General features: G+C 32.2%; 1 protein-coding gene across 1 annotated transcript; it reads right to left on the bottom strand.

Annotated features, from left to right (window-relative positions):
* LOC127876946 (neuroendocrine convertase 2-like) lies at positions 1-16,820 on the bottom strand. The gene is made up of 13 exons (XM_052422502.1): positions 16,540-16,820; positions 13,645-13,740; positions 12,609-12,725; positions 11,911-12,039; positions 8,140-8,234; positions 7,167-7,255; positions 6,495-6,697; positions 5,451-5,672; positions 4,496-4,593; positions 3,044-3,147; positions 2,537-2,648; positions 1,810-2,138; positions 1-1,098 (listed from the first exon to the last, which is right to left on the bottom strand). Exons 1-13 carry the CDS (start codon positions 16,711-16,713, stop codon positions 761-763), a joined length of 2,106 nt encoding a protein of 701 aa, XP_052278462.1. The 5' UTR covers positions 16,714-16,820; the 3' UTR covers positions 1-760.
* Between the last annotated feature and the right edge of the window lie 816 nt (positions 16,821-17,636).

Below are 17,636 nucleotides of genomic sequence, written 5' to 3'. Positions count from 1 at the left end.
TAAGAACTGTTAAAATTTTTTATTTATGAGTAATAACTGTCTGCATCTAGATTTTTCACTCTGTATGACACACATTTGATATATTCTGAGACGGTTTTTAGAACAAATTGAAGTGTTCACTATATACATGTAAAACAACTATATAAAAACTACAAACTATACAAGTCTAATATACATAATTTGACCCTTGGTCGTGGCAAGTTTTGATGTCAGGGTCATGATTGGGAAAAACTAAGCGGAGGATCACTATAAGATGTAACAATACATGTCCATAAAAATTATGTCGACCCTGGGGACTGATTAGTTTGACCATTGGACATGATTTGAACAAATCCTATAGATGAAAACCAGACAGTTTTACACATCAAATACTCGACTCATGACCCTTGCGATTTTTTGAAGTTATTTACTTTAGAAGTTTCTATAAGTCATTCGACCAAATTGGCATAGAGAGTTTCGACCTCGGAACATGATTTGGACAACCTAAGCGCAGGACCATTCAAAGGTGACATGCTAATTGACAATTGACTGGGGCTTCAAGGAAATTAATTAAAAATTTGTGTTCTTTTTCGATGTTCCGATGGTATCCCAAGGAATAAAACTGTTAAACTCGGAGGTGTCCTGGCACACGAATTGTAAGCATTTGAACATGAAAATCGGGCCCTGTAAATCTCTTCTATTGGAATATGCGAAATAATAAAACACGGCTGGAAGAATTCTACGAGTATATCCCATATGATCCAATGCATTACGGTTTGGGTCATTCGTCCGATCTCATGTCGCTTTCTTCTTTGTTCATTTGACTCTGTGGGATGAAAACGGGGGTCACTTGTCGTTTTTGTATTGTCAATTTAAATAGGTTCAAAACAAATGTAATCTTAGAAAAAAGATTATAGTAATAAAATATTATGGTGACTATCGCAACAGCAACTAGGGTTACAGCCACTTGAAGCCAAGTGTGTATTGGCAGTGTTTCATAAACATTGGATATCTTTTGAAGTAAGTAACTAGGAGCATTTTCTTCAAATAAGCTGGCGTTGCAAATCTCACAATACCCAAAGAACGTTATTTCAGCATGGTGCGGCACAAAGTTCCAATCTGAAAAGATATTGACATACTATAAAAGTATAATGCTTTTCAGAAGTTAATATATACAACACACATACAATTGATGAGATCCATGTTTCCTATAAAGTGATTAAAGTGAATACGGCAGACAATCTGTGTTGAAAAGTCAGATCTTTTAACAAGAACTGTCGGTTGATTGAATACTTGGATATTGGAAAAACATGGTAGGGCATATTTGTCTCTTATTGAATGATAATGATAAAAAGTGTTATGAAATTGTTTATGCATGAACAGACACCTTTGGCATTGTTTGTTTGTGTTTGTTTAGTTGGAATTTTCCCGTTTTCAACCGTATAACAATCATTTTACGGCGGCCAGTACTGTCCTACTTGAATCCGAAGTAGGAGAAACTGGTTGTAGAAAGGAATTCGTTACCAATACCCACACACGTGTGGCCGAGCTGGGATTTAAACACGCGATACTCGGAGTTTGAAAGAAAATGTTTTAAATGTCTTATAATTATATTCTAAACACATAAACACTGCCATGAAATTAATAAGGAAATAATATATGTATATACCGCAATTATACGGTAACTCAATAACATTATATATAGTTATATAGTACACACAATTTATTGCATACGATAACACATTCAAGCAAATGATAAACCTTCATATAATATTTGTAATACTTATCATGGATCTATAAGATTGTGAGAGGATTTAAGAAAATACTCACTGAATAATTCTGTCCATCGTGTGTGATGTACGTTTATGGTCCATTCACCTGCTGCATTTTCACCCCAAAAATGAACTGAAGAGAAGCTCCATGTTTCATGGATTTGCTTTTTAAAGTCAAACGTGTTGTTACCTGTATAATGATTCAATACGTAGCTCTCTGTCCCTGATGGGGATACCAATATGATATCAGTCGCCTTAAAACTGGCTTCATCAGAGGACAATTTCATGTTTACTGATACTTGTTCCACATTTGTAACACAATTATTTGATGATGGTTTGCATGTGTGAACTAATACTTTTGACTTGACAGAATGTGCGGAATTGTGTCTGAAATAAACAGAATTAGATAAAAATGTTCGTTTGCAGCATTTTTACTTTTTTTTAGGAATTCTTGAATAAATATCAAGTCACCGTTTATACACCAACCATACACCTTACAAAACGTTTTAGACAGAAATTTGCGTAAAAATTATTCAGTATTTGAATTATTGAAAAAAGTTAGAAACACGATATCAACTTACACTTTAATTCTTAGTATAACACACAAGCTTAAATTTCTTTATGTTCACATAATATACAATTTATTACCAGTAATTATCTTATATTTTGTGTTGAGGTGCCAATTGTGATCAATAAAATGGTTATTATTCTTCATTTGTATGTATTTTCTTAAATTCAAACGTAGAAGTAAGTGAAAAGGTAATAAATAATCCATGCTTTCTTACATAATAGCGGCACTAAATGTCATATTTTGAAGTAGAGGCACATTTTTCCAATCCTTTGCTTTCAGTACCATGGCTGTTTCATTGAGAAGACCAAACCCAAAGTATGAATCAACTGAATCGTAGAAATACCACATTCATGAGTCATAAAATTGTCCGTGCTTCCTTACAAAATATGTGAAAACTTCTTTTTGACATGCATTACTGACAGAACTGTTTTATCATATATTGTTTTATGTTATATTTATCATCTAAAAGATGCACTTCTTCTTTTCAATTTGACACAGCTTTTTGTTTATTTAGGTGTATTAAACATGCACATTTATGGCATACACCATTAATTTCGAATCCAAGTTTAATATTTTAAACATTGACAAGATTTTATTTTTTTAGTTGAATTTAAATGTATATTGATGTCTTCGCATGTAATGTGGATGTCATATCCTTTTAAACAATGACTATCAGAAACACTTGCTTTGAAGGAAATTTTAATACTCTAATTTTACATACATTTCAATCCAGCACCATTGGTTTGCTCCTGCTCATGTTTGACTGCATCAAGTGAAGAAGTGTGCACTATAATATAGGCAACATCTCTCCAGGTTAAATTTGAACTGAAAAGCACAATATTATCCATGACTTTTTGTGATATTGAATAGACCGGTGAATTTGAATTTTGAGCACAATATCTCAAAATTGATAAGTGTTGTCCTTCCCTCAAGACTAACCGTATGCTAATTAATATAATCTTATGATCTCTTGGTCTTGTGTGGAAATCGATTTTATTATACAAGCGTCCTTGACATTGATCTTTGATTGATTGACCTAAAAATAAACAGGCTTCTTATTGAAGAATAACCAGCACACAACGTCAAAGCATGGTCTAGATATTTTGTTAAAGCAACCATGACGCTTGAGAAAACAGTTCTGACCTTGATCTTTGACCTGATGACAAAAAATTGGTGAAAGAATTCCGTATGTTTTGTGCAGGTATAATATTCATGTTAAAAGGCACTGCAACATTGACCTTGGACCAACAACTCAATAGGAATCATCCTTGTCCCCCCCCCCCAAGAAACCAGCGTACAAAATACAGATGATTACAGTTCAGATAGTTCTCTAGATATCTCTTACGTTGCCCTTTAACATGTTTATCTCAAAATCAAATGAGCCTCATAAATAACCATAATAAAATTACGCATTCTTTAGACACCTTGCAGAAACAGAGGAACAAAATAATTTTGAAGAATTTGATACATCTGTACCATGTGACCGTTTCTGTTAAAATAAAACTTAAAAGGACTTGTTCACAAATGTGCGTATATTTTATATATCATAAAAATATTTTACTATTATTCTGTAATATTTGAATAGTTTTTAATAATTATAGTAACAAAGAAAAAGATAAAAAAAATTGTGCATGCTATGGATATTGAACAAAAGCTAAATCGCTACACCAAGCAGGTCATCGGCCATTAATAGGATATAGTAAAAATCCTACATAGTTAATACACGTTTTGGCTAAATTGTCGATGAAATGTATTAAAACTTTGATCATGGACTACAAGTAAAGAAACATATGTTTAAAAAATATATTTCTCAGTTAGGAAAATATTTTGCTTGTTTGAATATAATTCATACATTTTTCTTTGAAACATGTTATTTTGCAAATATGTGAATACTTTTTATTAATGTAAACTCTTCTGACAGCCGTATACTTGAACAGATGAAAATAAGTTTGAGAATTGAGGTTTACGGTTACCATATGAGCAAGTATGTGAACACTCATTTTAAATCCACCAACTGTGTTCTGACCTGTAGATTTTTAATGTTTTAAAAGCAACCAAATATTTAAGATATTGAATAGAATAATTTGGTTAAGGACCAAACGAAGAAAATTCCTGCCATAAAATTCACTACATTGTGTATGTGGGTTATACAACAACTAACAAGAATACATACTTAGCATCGAGCATGAGTGCTATGGATCCTGCAGCTCTAGCAGCAGCCGCTGACGAGCCTGAAAACGCTTTACAGCCATTTTTGTTACTTGTGGTCCTCTACAAACACATACGAGAATGACACAAACAGTGTACCCTTTTGTTGCTTGAGTCAACGTTAGGTTTATGAAATTGCAATAATAACTAACGTTTGTCACAAATGGGGCGAATGATACCCCTGACGCCTGTTGTTGCAATATGGCAATATATTATTTGAAAAAAGGTTATAATCATGAACCAAAATACAATGTTGAGATGAAGCTATTGCTAGGCAACAAATGTGACACAAAGATTGTTCACAAGCGTTGCCTTTAATTTTACCTAATTACCTACTATTTTGCCACACCTGACCCATTTTCAAACTATGTCAAGCCTTAATTGGGACAAATATTTTTATCAAGGTATACTAGTATTTTTAACAAGTTAACACACATGTTTTACCATGATTCATAAAGAATCGAGAAATAAATGAGCATCTAGAAGAGCGTTCACGATGAATATATTGATTAGAGGCAACACACAAGGGACGGCAAACAACAGACAAAAAGCTCCATATAACCATCTAAGGTGAGCAAAAACAAATTATATCATATTAGAAATGTTAAAGGCAAAGATGCCCTCACAACACTTGTTTAAACACCGAGAAAACCATAGGTCACTAAATAAACATAATAGTGTTTGTTTACTCAATAAACTGCAGAAAGCCTACAAGTTGAATTCAGTTCTTTACGTCTTTTTTTGTGGCTGTTCAACTGTGAAACCAGTTTAAGAGTAGTTGCCACCACAATTGTATTTTACACATTTTGTGATCTTGACTCTTAATATTGAGATATGTTTTACTAAACATCGTGACTTATTTGAAATTGAAATTCTGTCAATATTCAACAAGTCCTTTCGGCCTTCTGTGAAATACTTACCAAAGGTTCTCCAGTAAGCAGCTTATGATCGCCGACTGTTGCGGCCAGAATACAGGCACCTTTCCTTATGTATATGGGACGACTTCCGTTAATACCCATACTGTTGAAAACCAGAGTATAAATGCTGTTGGCAAATGTTTCCAGATTTCGATCATGTATCCAGGCTTCATCGCCCGAATTTCCCGCTGAGAAGACATAAATGCTTCCCTTACCGTGTCTACCCTGAAATGTGAGAATACATCTTTATCTTCACTTCTCCAAACCCACAAACATGCTCATGTTTATCCTTTCAAAAAAGAAGAAAATGTTTGCAGCCTTGTAAATTGTTTTCTCTGATCATATGATCATATCGCGGTAGGTGCAGATTTGGCAATTAATCCGCTTTAATTGCAGAAGTGACATGGTGATTTTTTCCAGAATCACATACGGGGAATAATTAGCACTCTAGTTAGTTCGGTGCTTTATTTGCAACGTTAATGTGACCTTTTGAGATGTTTATAGATTATACAAAGACATTGTATCAATGTATCCCCTTGTGAAATTGTAATCCAAATTAAAATGGAACATACGGGGCAGAAGACATCAGACAATCTGTGATTCAAAGGCAGACAACTAGCATATCATTATATAACATCTTCATCATACAGAAAAATAAATCATTATGATGAAATGTGTACGTATAAGTTGTATATTCATATTCTGATGACAAACCACCAACGCCTTATGTAATCAAGTATATCAAGCTGTTAAACATTCTGATACAAATAAATACCTTAAAAAACGACCACAGACTCAGCAAAATCCTGATATAATTGCAAAGGAACAACAACACATAAGGAATAACGCATGCCTGTTTTATTGTTGTATATTGAATCGTTCAGAAGTAATTAGCCGAACAAGTTTGTGAGTACTGAAAGACAAGCAAGTGTTCATTCTGATTCCGTTATAGCATCATCTGATTCGTAATAGGTGGTATGATAATAAGTCGGTTAAAATAAGTGTCATGGCATTTTAACAATAACATGTGATCTTCATAAAACAAACCTGCTCCACTCCTTGCTGAAGTACAGTTCTACTTAGAAGTTCATTTCTAATAAATGGTTCCTCGACATTAAAGCTAGATGAGTAGATGTCAATTTCATTCCTTTTATGCTGCAATGCAAGGTGGACCTTGTCATAGTTAAACTGCTTCCCTTCCCAGAGCCCTCGTTCTAAATACTTTTCTTCTATGCCAAAAACTTTTAAAGCTGAAAACAGTGACAAATTCCAACAGAGAAGTTGTGTTGTAGGATAATCGCTTATGAACAAGAAACATAGAACTCTAAACTCTCAATCAAATGATTGTTGAACACAGAAGTTTTATCAAGTCAATGACGGTTTCTGGACTTCATCTAACCTTCATTTAATGTAATTATGAATACAAATGTATCACATATTAATTATATTAATACTTCTTCTTCAGTAAATATGTAAAAATTATATTAAGCATTAACTAATAGTGGTCTTGACCTTAAACTCACCCACCCCAGATGCAATCTTAAGCCAGGTCTCAAAAGAAAGGTATTTGTGTATAACGCTTTGTCATAATTCAAAAGTTATGACCTTTAATTTTGAGCTCTAGTCCCATAATATGTCCATTTGGCAATTTGTAATGACATGAACATTTGACTGTTTGTTCTTATGCTTCCATATATATCTAAAAACTCGAACACTTGCCGACTAATGTTGCATTGAATGCGACTCCTGCTGAACAAACACCATTGCCTTTCTCTGCCGCTATAACACCGGCACAAAGCGTACCATGTCTGAAAGATGTGACATTTATCATACCGCTTCATTGATATAATCCTGAGAACACGCTGCCTGATATATATTTTATATCAGTTCAACCGGAAGTTGTAAGGTGGTAAATCATATAAATCGAAATAAACTATGTATTCATCAGTTTTAGACTTTTAGTACATCAGACTCAAACATTCAACTAAACACATAATGTGATACCAAGGTCCAATATATTTAAAACAAAAAACAAAACAAATTAAACAGCAAAAAACATATTTTACCACTATAAAACGCCCGTGCTCATGACGTCATGATTAACATTGTCAAACGAAAAAGAGTATATTCATTCCCGCCAAAAGTGTAGCGTCGAAGCGATTTTGTTACTTATTTCTTTTAAAATGGGGATTAAGAAGTATGATAAACATAAGAACAGATTACTGCCTGATTGTTTTGTAATATATCTGGCTCGGTACGAATAAAATAACGTAACGACAAGCCTCTCCATTAATATTATTCAAAACCTCATCTGATATATTACAAAACTATACCTGCTTTGATATCGTTAATAGGCAAAATAATCATTAAACATCATTTTAACAACTGTAACCACTGACTTTGATATAGACAATTCAAGGAATCTAATTATTTTTTTAATTGCTTTAAGAAATATTTACATGATAAAATATTAACGCAACATAAGTATTGTTCAGCAATATTAAATAGTACCTATTGACACTTTGGAAATTTAGTTTATTTTTTCAAGTTATATGGCATATTTACTTTTATAAAGCAATATTTATACTTAAAACAACAAGTGAAAAGAACTTAATGATGTAATAAATAGGTATCCTTATTAAAAGATACTCAACAGGGTTTGTTTGTTTGGCTGTAACCAGAAAAATATTACATTGTAACGTCATCAAATTCCTTGTAATTATGTGTTTTCTGTGGTGTAATATAACTTTGGTTCTTGTCGATGAAACTAAATGACAGCTTTATATTCTGAAATATAAAAGGAATTTAGTTAAAAGCAATCCATTTTGATAAGAAAATCTCATGCAGATATTAATACTAAAAGTATTGTGCAAAAAGTCTGCTCACTACACTTATAACTGGCAATTTCTTAAATTTTAGAAATCAAAATACTTAAAGCTTTTTTCCTCTGCAAAATATATGCTTTCAGATATATTCTATATGCTTTAGAAGCATTAAGTGTCATCTACACCAAAAATATTTAAATCCTGACCGACTTATAACATTTTGTGTTTTCGCAACAAAAATAATATGAGTGTGCGAAGAAATAATTAACATAACATGAACAGTTTTAAGTCACAGTGAGATATTTAATAGTGCATGCTTTATTTTACAAAGGTATTAAGTGTTTTAGGCCAGGACCAAGTAATTGTTCGACCCAACGAATTTACAAGGGACGTTATTTAAAATATGCATACACGTACATATACAATATTCAGCATCAAACTGATATGTTACCATAATTGATAATTATTATCTTACGCCAGAACTATTTTGAACAAAACGTTAAAATTTTAGTCAAAAACTATTTGAAACGAAGTTCGTATTTGTATCACCCAATATTTGTTTCTCTTGCTGGCCAAGAATATTCCATTTAATTGAGAAATTCAAATCATATTTTAGCAAAATATTCCATTTATCACGGACTCTAGATTACACGGATTCGAAACGGGACCGTTAAGCCAAATATCTTGTTGTGTCTAAGTCACGTGACCGTGTCGTAACTATCGATCTTTTATCGAAGCGCCGAGGTTATACATTTGATGTACCCACTCACGTATTTTGTTAAATTATAGTTTCATTTCTAGGCCGATTTTGACAAATTATATATCATTAGAAAGCTTACGTAACGTAGTTTTCAGATATATAAATATATATTAAGTTTTTCTTCTGATTTCGGCAGCCCGGCGAGTTATAACTTTAACTTTTGCAAATATCATACCGTTTTGGAGTTTTAGAATCTAGATTTACGATTGACATGTGTGTACTTTATACCGATTTGTAGCGTTTATATTTGGAGTTCAGTTTTAAAAATAACATCTTGCTTAGGAGAATAGAATTCTGTATATGATAGAAGAAAGAAATGGTTTAAAAATGAAAGCAAGTAAGAAATGAAGGCGGAAAAAGTAGCGCGCGGTCCTAACGAACCGAACTGATGCTATGGTCTTGGCGATAAGGCTTTTGTTTAGATACCGGCCATTGAATTCCCTTTGCCATGATTATTATATTTTTTATGGAATATATTGAAATATTTTGTTCTAGAGACATATCAAAAAAGCTAAGTATTAATGAAGCTTAATAAATTAACGATTTCAGCTCTTGATTATAACACAGAAAGGGTGTTAATTTTATGATGAAACAGCGTATATAGCGGACCCTCTTGATATTTTTCGGCTTTGCATACTTCAAATATAATGGGTGTCAAAACATTCATCGTTTGTTGTTTATTAGTAAAGGTAATTCTGTAAAACTATTTGAAAGGTTATTAACCATAAATTATCAATTAATTAAAATTATTTAAAGATTCTTGAAAATCACGGTCAACTGTCTATGCATGTATATTGAAATATCTTTATAAGTTATCAGAGTTATAAATATATAGAATTCTAAATTATAACTCTGTATTATTTGTATTTTTCGGAAAGATTATTTAACCCCGTTGTGGTCAAATGAGAATGCTGTTTTTAATCATGTTGTTCCGTACACTACCATACACTCTTTATAGGAATACGAAATGACGGAGTTTTTTAGCGGTACCCGCTAAATACGTTAAATGTTAAGTATTATATTTTTAAATGTTTAAAATGTACATGTATAGGTATTAAGCACTTATAATTACTATGATTAAGCTGGCTGACATCTATACAGTATTTAGTTTATGGCAATCTGTATGGGCAGATGACTATAAATGTTTTCAATACGCTACATATCTTATAAACGCAAAATTGAGTATTTGGCGTTACATTACTCCAAGAAATGACCACTAATGCCACGAGAAGACATGGAGGTATCATAAAAAGTGTAAACTGACCAGACATTGCCACCTGTGGTTAGGGACCAATATACAAGTATAGGTCCCTGCTGTGGCGTATGACACCATAGTGTTATTTAGTATTGGTCGGCACAGTATCTGATCATAACGTGATAATTGGTTTGTGCTGAACACAGGGGCAATAAAACCACAGATCTATCAATAAATAAGATTATTGAGATATCTTTTATTGAACACCGCGATAAAAATGCTCAAACCACGGACTCTAGATTACACGGATAAAAACATGAAAACATTCTCAGAATCATCACTGCTATATGTGTAATCACCTAACAATTCGTCTAAAAATAATTTATATATTTGAGTTGAAGACGATGTACTGCTGTATAAGTCTGAATAAACTATCTGTCTGCCTGTCTAAATCCAAGCCGTCATCGTCCCAATGAAAAAAATCTGATTTTGAATAGTTGGACATGATGCCCTGATGTCAAAATACGAAATGACCTTCGTAACACCGACCGTGATTTTCAAGAATCTTTAATAAATTGATAATTTAAGGTAAATAACATTTCATATAATTATACATAAATACCTCGTTGATAATAAACAGCAAACGATTAATGTTTTTATACACCCATTTTATTTCAAGTATGCACGCAAAGCCGAATAATATCGAGAGGGTCCGCTATATACGCTGTTTCCTCATAAATTTAACACACTTTCTGTGTTATAAACAAGAGCTGAAATCGTTAATTTATAAAGATTCATTTATAATAAGCTTTATTGATGTTTCGTGAACAAAATACTACAATATATTCCATAAAAAATATAATAATATGGCAAAGGAAATTCAATGGCCGGTTTCTAAACAAAAGCATAATCGCTTAGACCGTAGCATCAGTTCAGTGCGTTAGGAACGCGCGCTTCTTTCTTCCGCCTTCATTCCTTAATTAATTTTAAACAATTTTTTTTTAAACGTATACAGAATTCTATTCTCCTAAGCAAGATGTAATTTTTAAAACTGAACTCCAAATATAAACGCTGCAAATTGGTATTAAGTACGAACATGTCAACCGTAAATCTAGATTCTAAAACTCCAAAACTATATGATATTTGCAAAAGTTAAAGTTATAACTCGCCGGGCTGTCGAAATCAGAAGAAAAACTTAATATGTATTTATATATCTGTTTACTACGTAACGTAAGCTTTCTAATGATATATAATTTGTCAAAATCGGCCAAGAAATGAAACTATAATTTGACAAAAGACGTGAGTGGGTACATCAAAATGTATAACCTCGGCGCTTCGCTGTACGCTAATTGTAAAAGATCGATAGCCACAACACGTTAAAACGCGCGGTGGTAAAACATAAAATGTGTATTTCTTGTGTTTAACTCGCTATAAATCCATTAATAACAACGGGAATATACTAAAAGTTATATTTTTTTGAAAGAGGAATAAATAAGCAACAAGATAACGTATAAACCAATAAAATCGGATGAATAGTTTTTGCATAAGATTGAATTTACTACAATAAGGGTCAAATACTCGATTCATCTCCTATCAATATACACTCCGTGCATTTATCAATTGAGAAATTCTAATCTTATTTTAGGAAATCAATAGAAGAGGATATGCAATTAGAGGACCCACCATATTTTTCACGAGGTCTGGATGGTGGATTTCTATTCCCGTATCAACGACTGCCACTGTGACTCCCTTCCCAGTGTAACCCAGGGCCCAGGCTTCCTGTATACTGGAGTCATAGTAGGGCTCACACACCTACAAACACACATTACTGAGTTTTTATAAATTACATGATAGTGAATAAATATTTCTTAATCAATATAAGTTCTTGCTACCCAGTTAAGTATTCTGCTGAAATAGATACACCTCGGGTATAAACACTTAGTTAATGTCCAAAATAAATGGAGTAATTATTAAATAAAATAGTTTAATAGTAACATGATATTGAACATATTTTGAGATAATTTTGGGTTAGAGTTTCCTATCAGAAAATTAATTATTAATTCTGGTGATGAAAAAACTGATCTTCATTCAATTATTACTTATTGAAACTGTCCGAGTTGGCAATCTGTTAACAATCAAAGTATGTGTTTGTTCATTTGTGATAACACATGCGAACAAAGTGCGATCCAACGTAAATAAACCGTTCAACAATGTAATCTTCACTTCGTCACCCTGATTATGTACAGTTTATGCCGCATATGGAGGACAAATGTGGAAAATACAACTGATTTTAAACATGAAACTATACTTTTAAAAGACTTTTTGCACAAAATATAAAACACGTTCAAACACAGTAAATAGCAAAACAAGCTCAAACTTACCAAATTTGAAGACCGTTTTTTACGTAGGAGTAATGCCTCAGATAGTTTGTTGGGTGTTGTTGCTCTTGTGATCCGATGCCTCACCGTGGCTAGTTGGTAAGGGGACACAGATATAATCTAAAATGAAATAAACAGACAATACATCGTTAGGTTTATCAGGACATTTAGCTGATAACGAGGGAAGTATTTATGTTCACATGGTGTATATCGTTTCTCACTCAAATCTTCATACGACTTCAATATAGTTTATCTCATAACAATGTTCATTCAGCATGAAACTCTGAAGTACGTTTCCACTTAGCGATACGGAGCAGGCGATTACACATGTACCAAATCGAGTGTATAATACAGTACTGTGTAAATCAAAATTCTTTGCGAAGGTCTAATGTTTGCACTATATCGTATTCCTGCTAATGCGCAAATGTAAGACCACCGCTTATAGTTAACAATGTAATACCCTTAAAAATAATTAAATACCCTTATATGGTCACATGTTTTATTTTGTTTACATGAAATGTGATATGTTAGAATTGTTAATCTTAATTATCAATTTTATTTAGCAATTTTATTTTGAATGTTTGATATGGTAATCCTTTGTTCTGCAAGAAACCGCCCCGAAAGTGTTGAGAAGTTATAATATCATGTTTTTCACTTCAAAAGCATATGAGTGTTTCACGAAAAAGTGTAATGTTGAGAACAGTGAGAATAATTGACACTTGTGATAAACAATCATCTGTATATGGAACTAATTATGCAGACCATATTAGACTTGAACCGCTTCAAATAAGAGCCGTTTTCCATATTCCCCATGTCCCGCTGGCGTTTAGCAAGATCGGCTTAACAAAGATATATTGATGAATCAGCACTTTCCGTTTTTATCTTAATTGACACAGCTCGAATGTAAGATTATGCGCATATGTTCGCGATTAAAATTGCACGGATTTCCAAACCCGAAAATTTAAGTGATTTATCATAATGAGCTAAAATAAAGTATAATCAGTGTATGGTTCCAACCATTTTCCAATTGTGATCTTACTTCATTAGGAAAAGCCTCCCTGAAGTCATCTAACCTCTTCTTGGCCTGATTGTCATGATCCTCTCGTAATTCAAACAGAACAACGTTGGAGGCAATCTAAAACACGCAATTACAATACGAATAGATGTTCATATAATGTTCATTCATAAATATAATTCTTTCTTGCGCAAACCGTCACAGTCAGGCTTAAAAAATGTAAAAATAAAAACCAATTTTCAATGAAACTGTATCAATTTATTATAAAATAGACTAATGGTTTCATAATGACATGTTAAAAAAAATCTAAAAATAAATAAATACTATAGCTTATTATGCAAGCCTAAACAGTACGGTGTAGAATGGTGATAAATGGGACTTTTCACATTACTTCTTGATGTCTTGCATCGTGTTGGATTGATAGGGGTTTTACTTTCCTATCTAGATTTTGGGAAGAATGAAATTCCAAAAACATAATCCGAAAAGGAATTGCTACTCATTTAATAGTTATGGTGTGTGCAGTTTCAAGCTCACAAAGAAATGTCCTTAAGTGAATCAATATTTAATAAGCTTTATTAATTACATTAACACATTAATATACTTTTTTACAAATGGGCTAGCTTTTCAAAAACCCGATTGATCTGTGTATATATATATATATTACGCTGACACTTTTAAAATTCTTTCCAAATCAGATGCCATATGAATTGTTCTTGTTTGAATATAACATACACGATTGGTGGATAAAATACTAACTCAAGCTAAATTTTAGGAGAAAAATAAATACTCTTTGGATAAAAACAAAGCTGATTTTTCTAAATTGTCGAGATTGTGTTATCACCTATGGGTCACCTATTGGTCAGCACCGTTTCTACCTACAGATAAGATGGATTTGCCCAAAGTGGTGGAGATCTGGATAACACATATTTAAGTTAATACTGTTAATATGATTAATATGTCATTTTCCACACATTGTGATATAGATTGAGTTAAAATAGATAAACATGCCTCTACTATCTGATTTGAGAATACTCGAATATGTGCACAATTAAAGCTAACAGCTCATAAAGTAAACAAATCAATTATTTAATTTAATCGATGAGTTCAAAAATTCCATGTTAGTGTTTATGAGCTTGACTCTCAGTACCCCTTTGAATATCGGGTTTAAGTTATATTTTGAAAATACTATCGAGGTAAATATACTTAAAAGTAAGAGCTGTTCCAAGACACTTCTTTCATCTATTCTTCCGTTTTGATTGTATAATGAATGTTTTTTTCTCAATTACTTAATATAATGACCACAAAAACATATTTGAAATTTAATATATGTAGTACCAGTAGATATATGGTTTATATTTACTTAAACTTAAACAATTGTAAAAATTAAATCAAGAAATGTGATCATGCTAAAAACTAAGATTTATTGTAGGCTTTCCGGTGGTTTGTAGAGAAATATCAGTGAATAAAAACGTGATAATTCACTGTTTCAAACAGTGAAAAAATACAGTGACAATTATCGATGGTTTTCACTGTTTTACTGTGAAATGACGTAATAATTTTCTACGAAATAACGTCATTCATTCAGCGAAATTCTCGAGTTTAACTCTTTTACACTGTAAATAAACCGTCAAAAAAGCATAAAATAAAAAGAAAATTAGTTTGATTCGATGGAATATCGATTTTAATTCACTCGTAATCATAAATGATATACTTTCACTCGTGGTTGCGCCACTAGTGGAAAATATTATTTTATATGATCAATAGTGAAATAAAATCGATATTCCATCGAATCCAACAAATATCGTGTTAATATCAAATTTTACTAGCTTATTTTCTAAATTTAATCTACTTTGTAAGCCAACTCTGCATATAATCTACATGTACATGCAAACAAATACAGCACAATATCTGCCCTCGGATTAAAGTTATTGAGTAGAATGTTTCAATTTTTAATAACAGTGACATTGACCTTACTGACCCAAAATACAATCCCGATGTATGTATGCATGATTCTAATCTACCTATTACACAATTAAGAATTGTTGCAAGCAAAATTTACCTGAATTTCTTAGATACTAAAAGTGGCATAATTCTGCTAAATTGCAGGTCACAATTAAAGGCCCTGGTCGATGAAATATGTGCTAAGTTTCAAGTGAACGTGAGTATTATTTGCATAGATACGTGCATGTAACACGCAAAACTTAACTTACATTTCATCTTGCACGCAAACTAAACTTGACTTTTATAAGTACAAAAAAGGGCATAATCCTGCCAAAAAGATGGTAACGGATTTATGTATTGGTCAGTTAATGTTCATTTAGAGCATGGAAACAGTTTTATTTCCATATCTTGTGTAGCTAAAGAGCTATGGAGTACCGACACGCAAACGCCATCCAGAATAGTGTGCTAAATTGCATATCACATTTATGGAACATGGTCAGTGACCTCACACAATAACGCCGAACATATGTGTGAAGTTTCAGTTGAATGCATGTTGTAGAAACAAAAAGATGTTGCACGTTTACTGTAACAAATTTTCTAAGTTCAAAAAATGTGCATAATTCTGTTAAATCACAGGTCAAATTTATGGAACTTGGTCAATGACCTTAAGTAATTATCCCAAACACAACTGTGAAGACTCATTTGAATACCTGTAGAAGAAACAGTGATATGATGATGATGCACGTTAACCTTAACCAGAGCATTAAGCAGGCGAAGCGATTTTGGTGTATTGTATAGCTCGGAGTATTTGGTTAATAGTCGAGCTAGTAATATTAAATATTTAATTTTATTAATAATGTGTTCATTTTTGCTTATTATGATTATTTAACATATTTTGAGAATGCAAAAACCATTATACAATAATACCATTGAATAAACAGTTAACTTCTTGGATGGTGACAATCTTTGTATATATACCTGTGTAATAAAGGTAAATCCAAACGTCTCTGCATGTGTTTTTAACTTCTCAATACTATGGGAATCTATTTCCAAAGCATAACGTTTAACATTTTTCTCCAAGTGATTATCCATTACATTTAAGTATACACACTTCAAAACCACATAAATTGTCATTAAATGGTTAAATTTCATTTTGTATCGAGCATTTATTCAAACGCTGTATATCTGTATGAAATTAAGTTTAAATTTAGCACTTTAATAAATTGTAAACACGTTATCTTACCTTGACCTTATAAAATTTCACCGACACACACAATGAAATATAGACTTATCTTAAGTAATCATGTGTAATATGATAGTGTTCATTTACTATAACTGCTTTTGGAACAAATTCATTAGATTAGTCATGTATCCATTTGCTCCAGTATATTAAAAAACACACACCAATGTGTGACAATTGAATAAATCATCCAGCACAGTATATACTTGATTGTATAATCTATTATTTACGTATATTACCCTCAATCATAAGCAAAGCGTTATATCATTACATTTACCATGATAAAAGATACATCAGTTGTGAATTTTGAGAAAGACCAGTTAAAAATGAATTGCCACTGGGCTCAACATTAACAGAAGTCCGACTGTCCGGGTCAATCAAATTAAAGGTCCGGACAATTAAAAAAAGAATATGCTAATCTGTGAGAGGACAGGGGGGGTCTCTAATAAACAAGAAGGAAAATGTGAATTCAAACAATCCATTAATTCTGACTTTAATTTCCATCCAAAATGTATGTTGACATTTGAATGATAACATGACAGGTTTTCAAAAACTAACAAAATAGTCTATACTCTTATGAACGCAAAGGAGATAAAATCGCTTAGTTAAAATAACAACAGCGTTGCATTTAATTCCCTTATATTATAATTCACATCTGCAGTTTATCTACATTTGCAGCTTATCTACATTTGCAGCTTTTTCAAGACATTCATTGATCACAGTTGACACTTTATTTAAAGTTCTTGTCCGTTGTGTTTGCTTATAAAAGAATGTATTTGTTATGTAGAATAAATCTATGCTAAACTGATCCTATAGCTGTTATAACATAATTTGC

This window comes from Dreissena polymorpha, chromosome 1 (assembly GCF_020536995.1).
Source record: "Dreissena polymorpha isolate Duluth1 chromosome 1, UMN_Dpol_1.0, whole genome shotgun sequence".
Taxonomy (NCBI): Eukaryota; Metazoa; Mollusca; class Bivalvia; order Myida; family Dreissenidae; genus Dreissena; species Dreissena polymorpha.
Note: the sequence above shows the minus strand (reverse complement) of the source record. Positions and strands in the feature narration are given on the sequence as shown.

Bases quoted from the DNA above. Each gene is read 5' to 3' on its own strand.
- LOC127876946 (XM_052422502.1), bottom strand. From the start codon at position 16,713: ATGAAATTTAACCATTTAATGACAATTTATGTGGTTTTGAAGTGTGTA. The intron at 12,726-13,644 runs GTAAGATCACAA...ATTTCATTTTAG, and splicing joins GGGAGGCTTTTCCTAATGAA to ATTATATCTGTGTCCCCTTA. The intron at 4,594-5,450 runs GTAAGTATTTCA...ATGTGTTTGTAG, and splicing joins TGCTTACTGGAGAACCTTTG to AGGACCACAAGTAACAAAAA.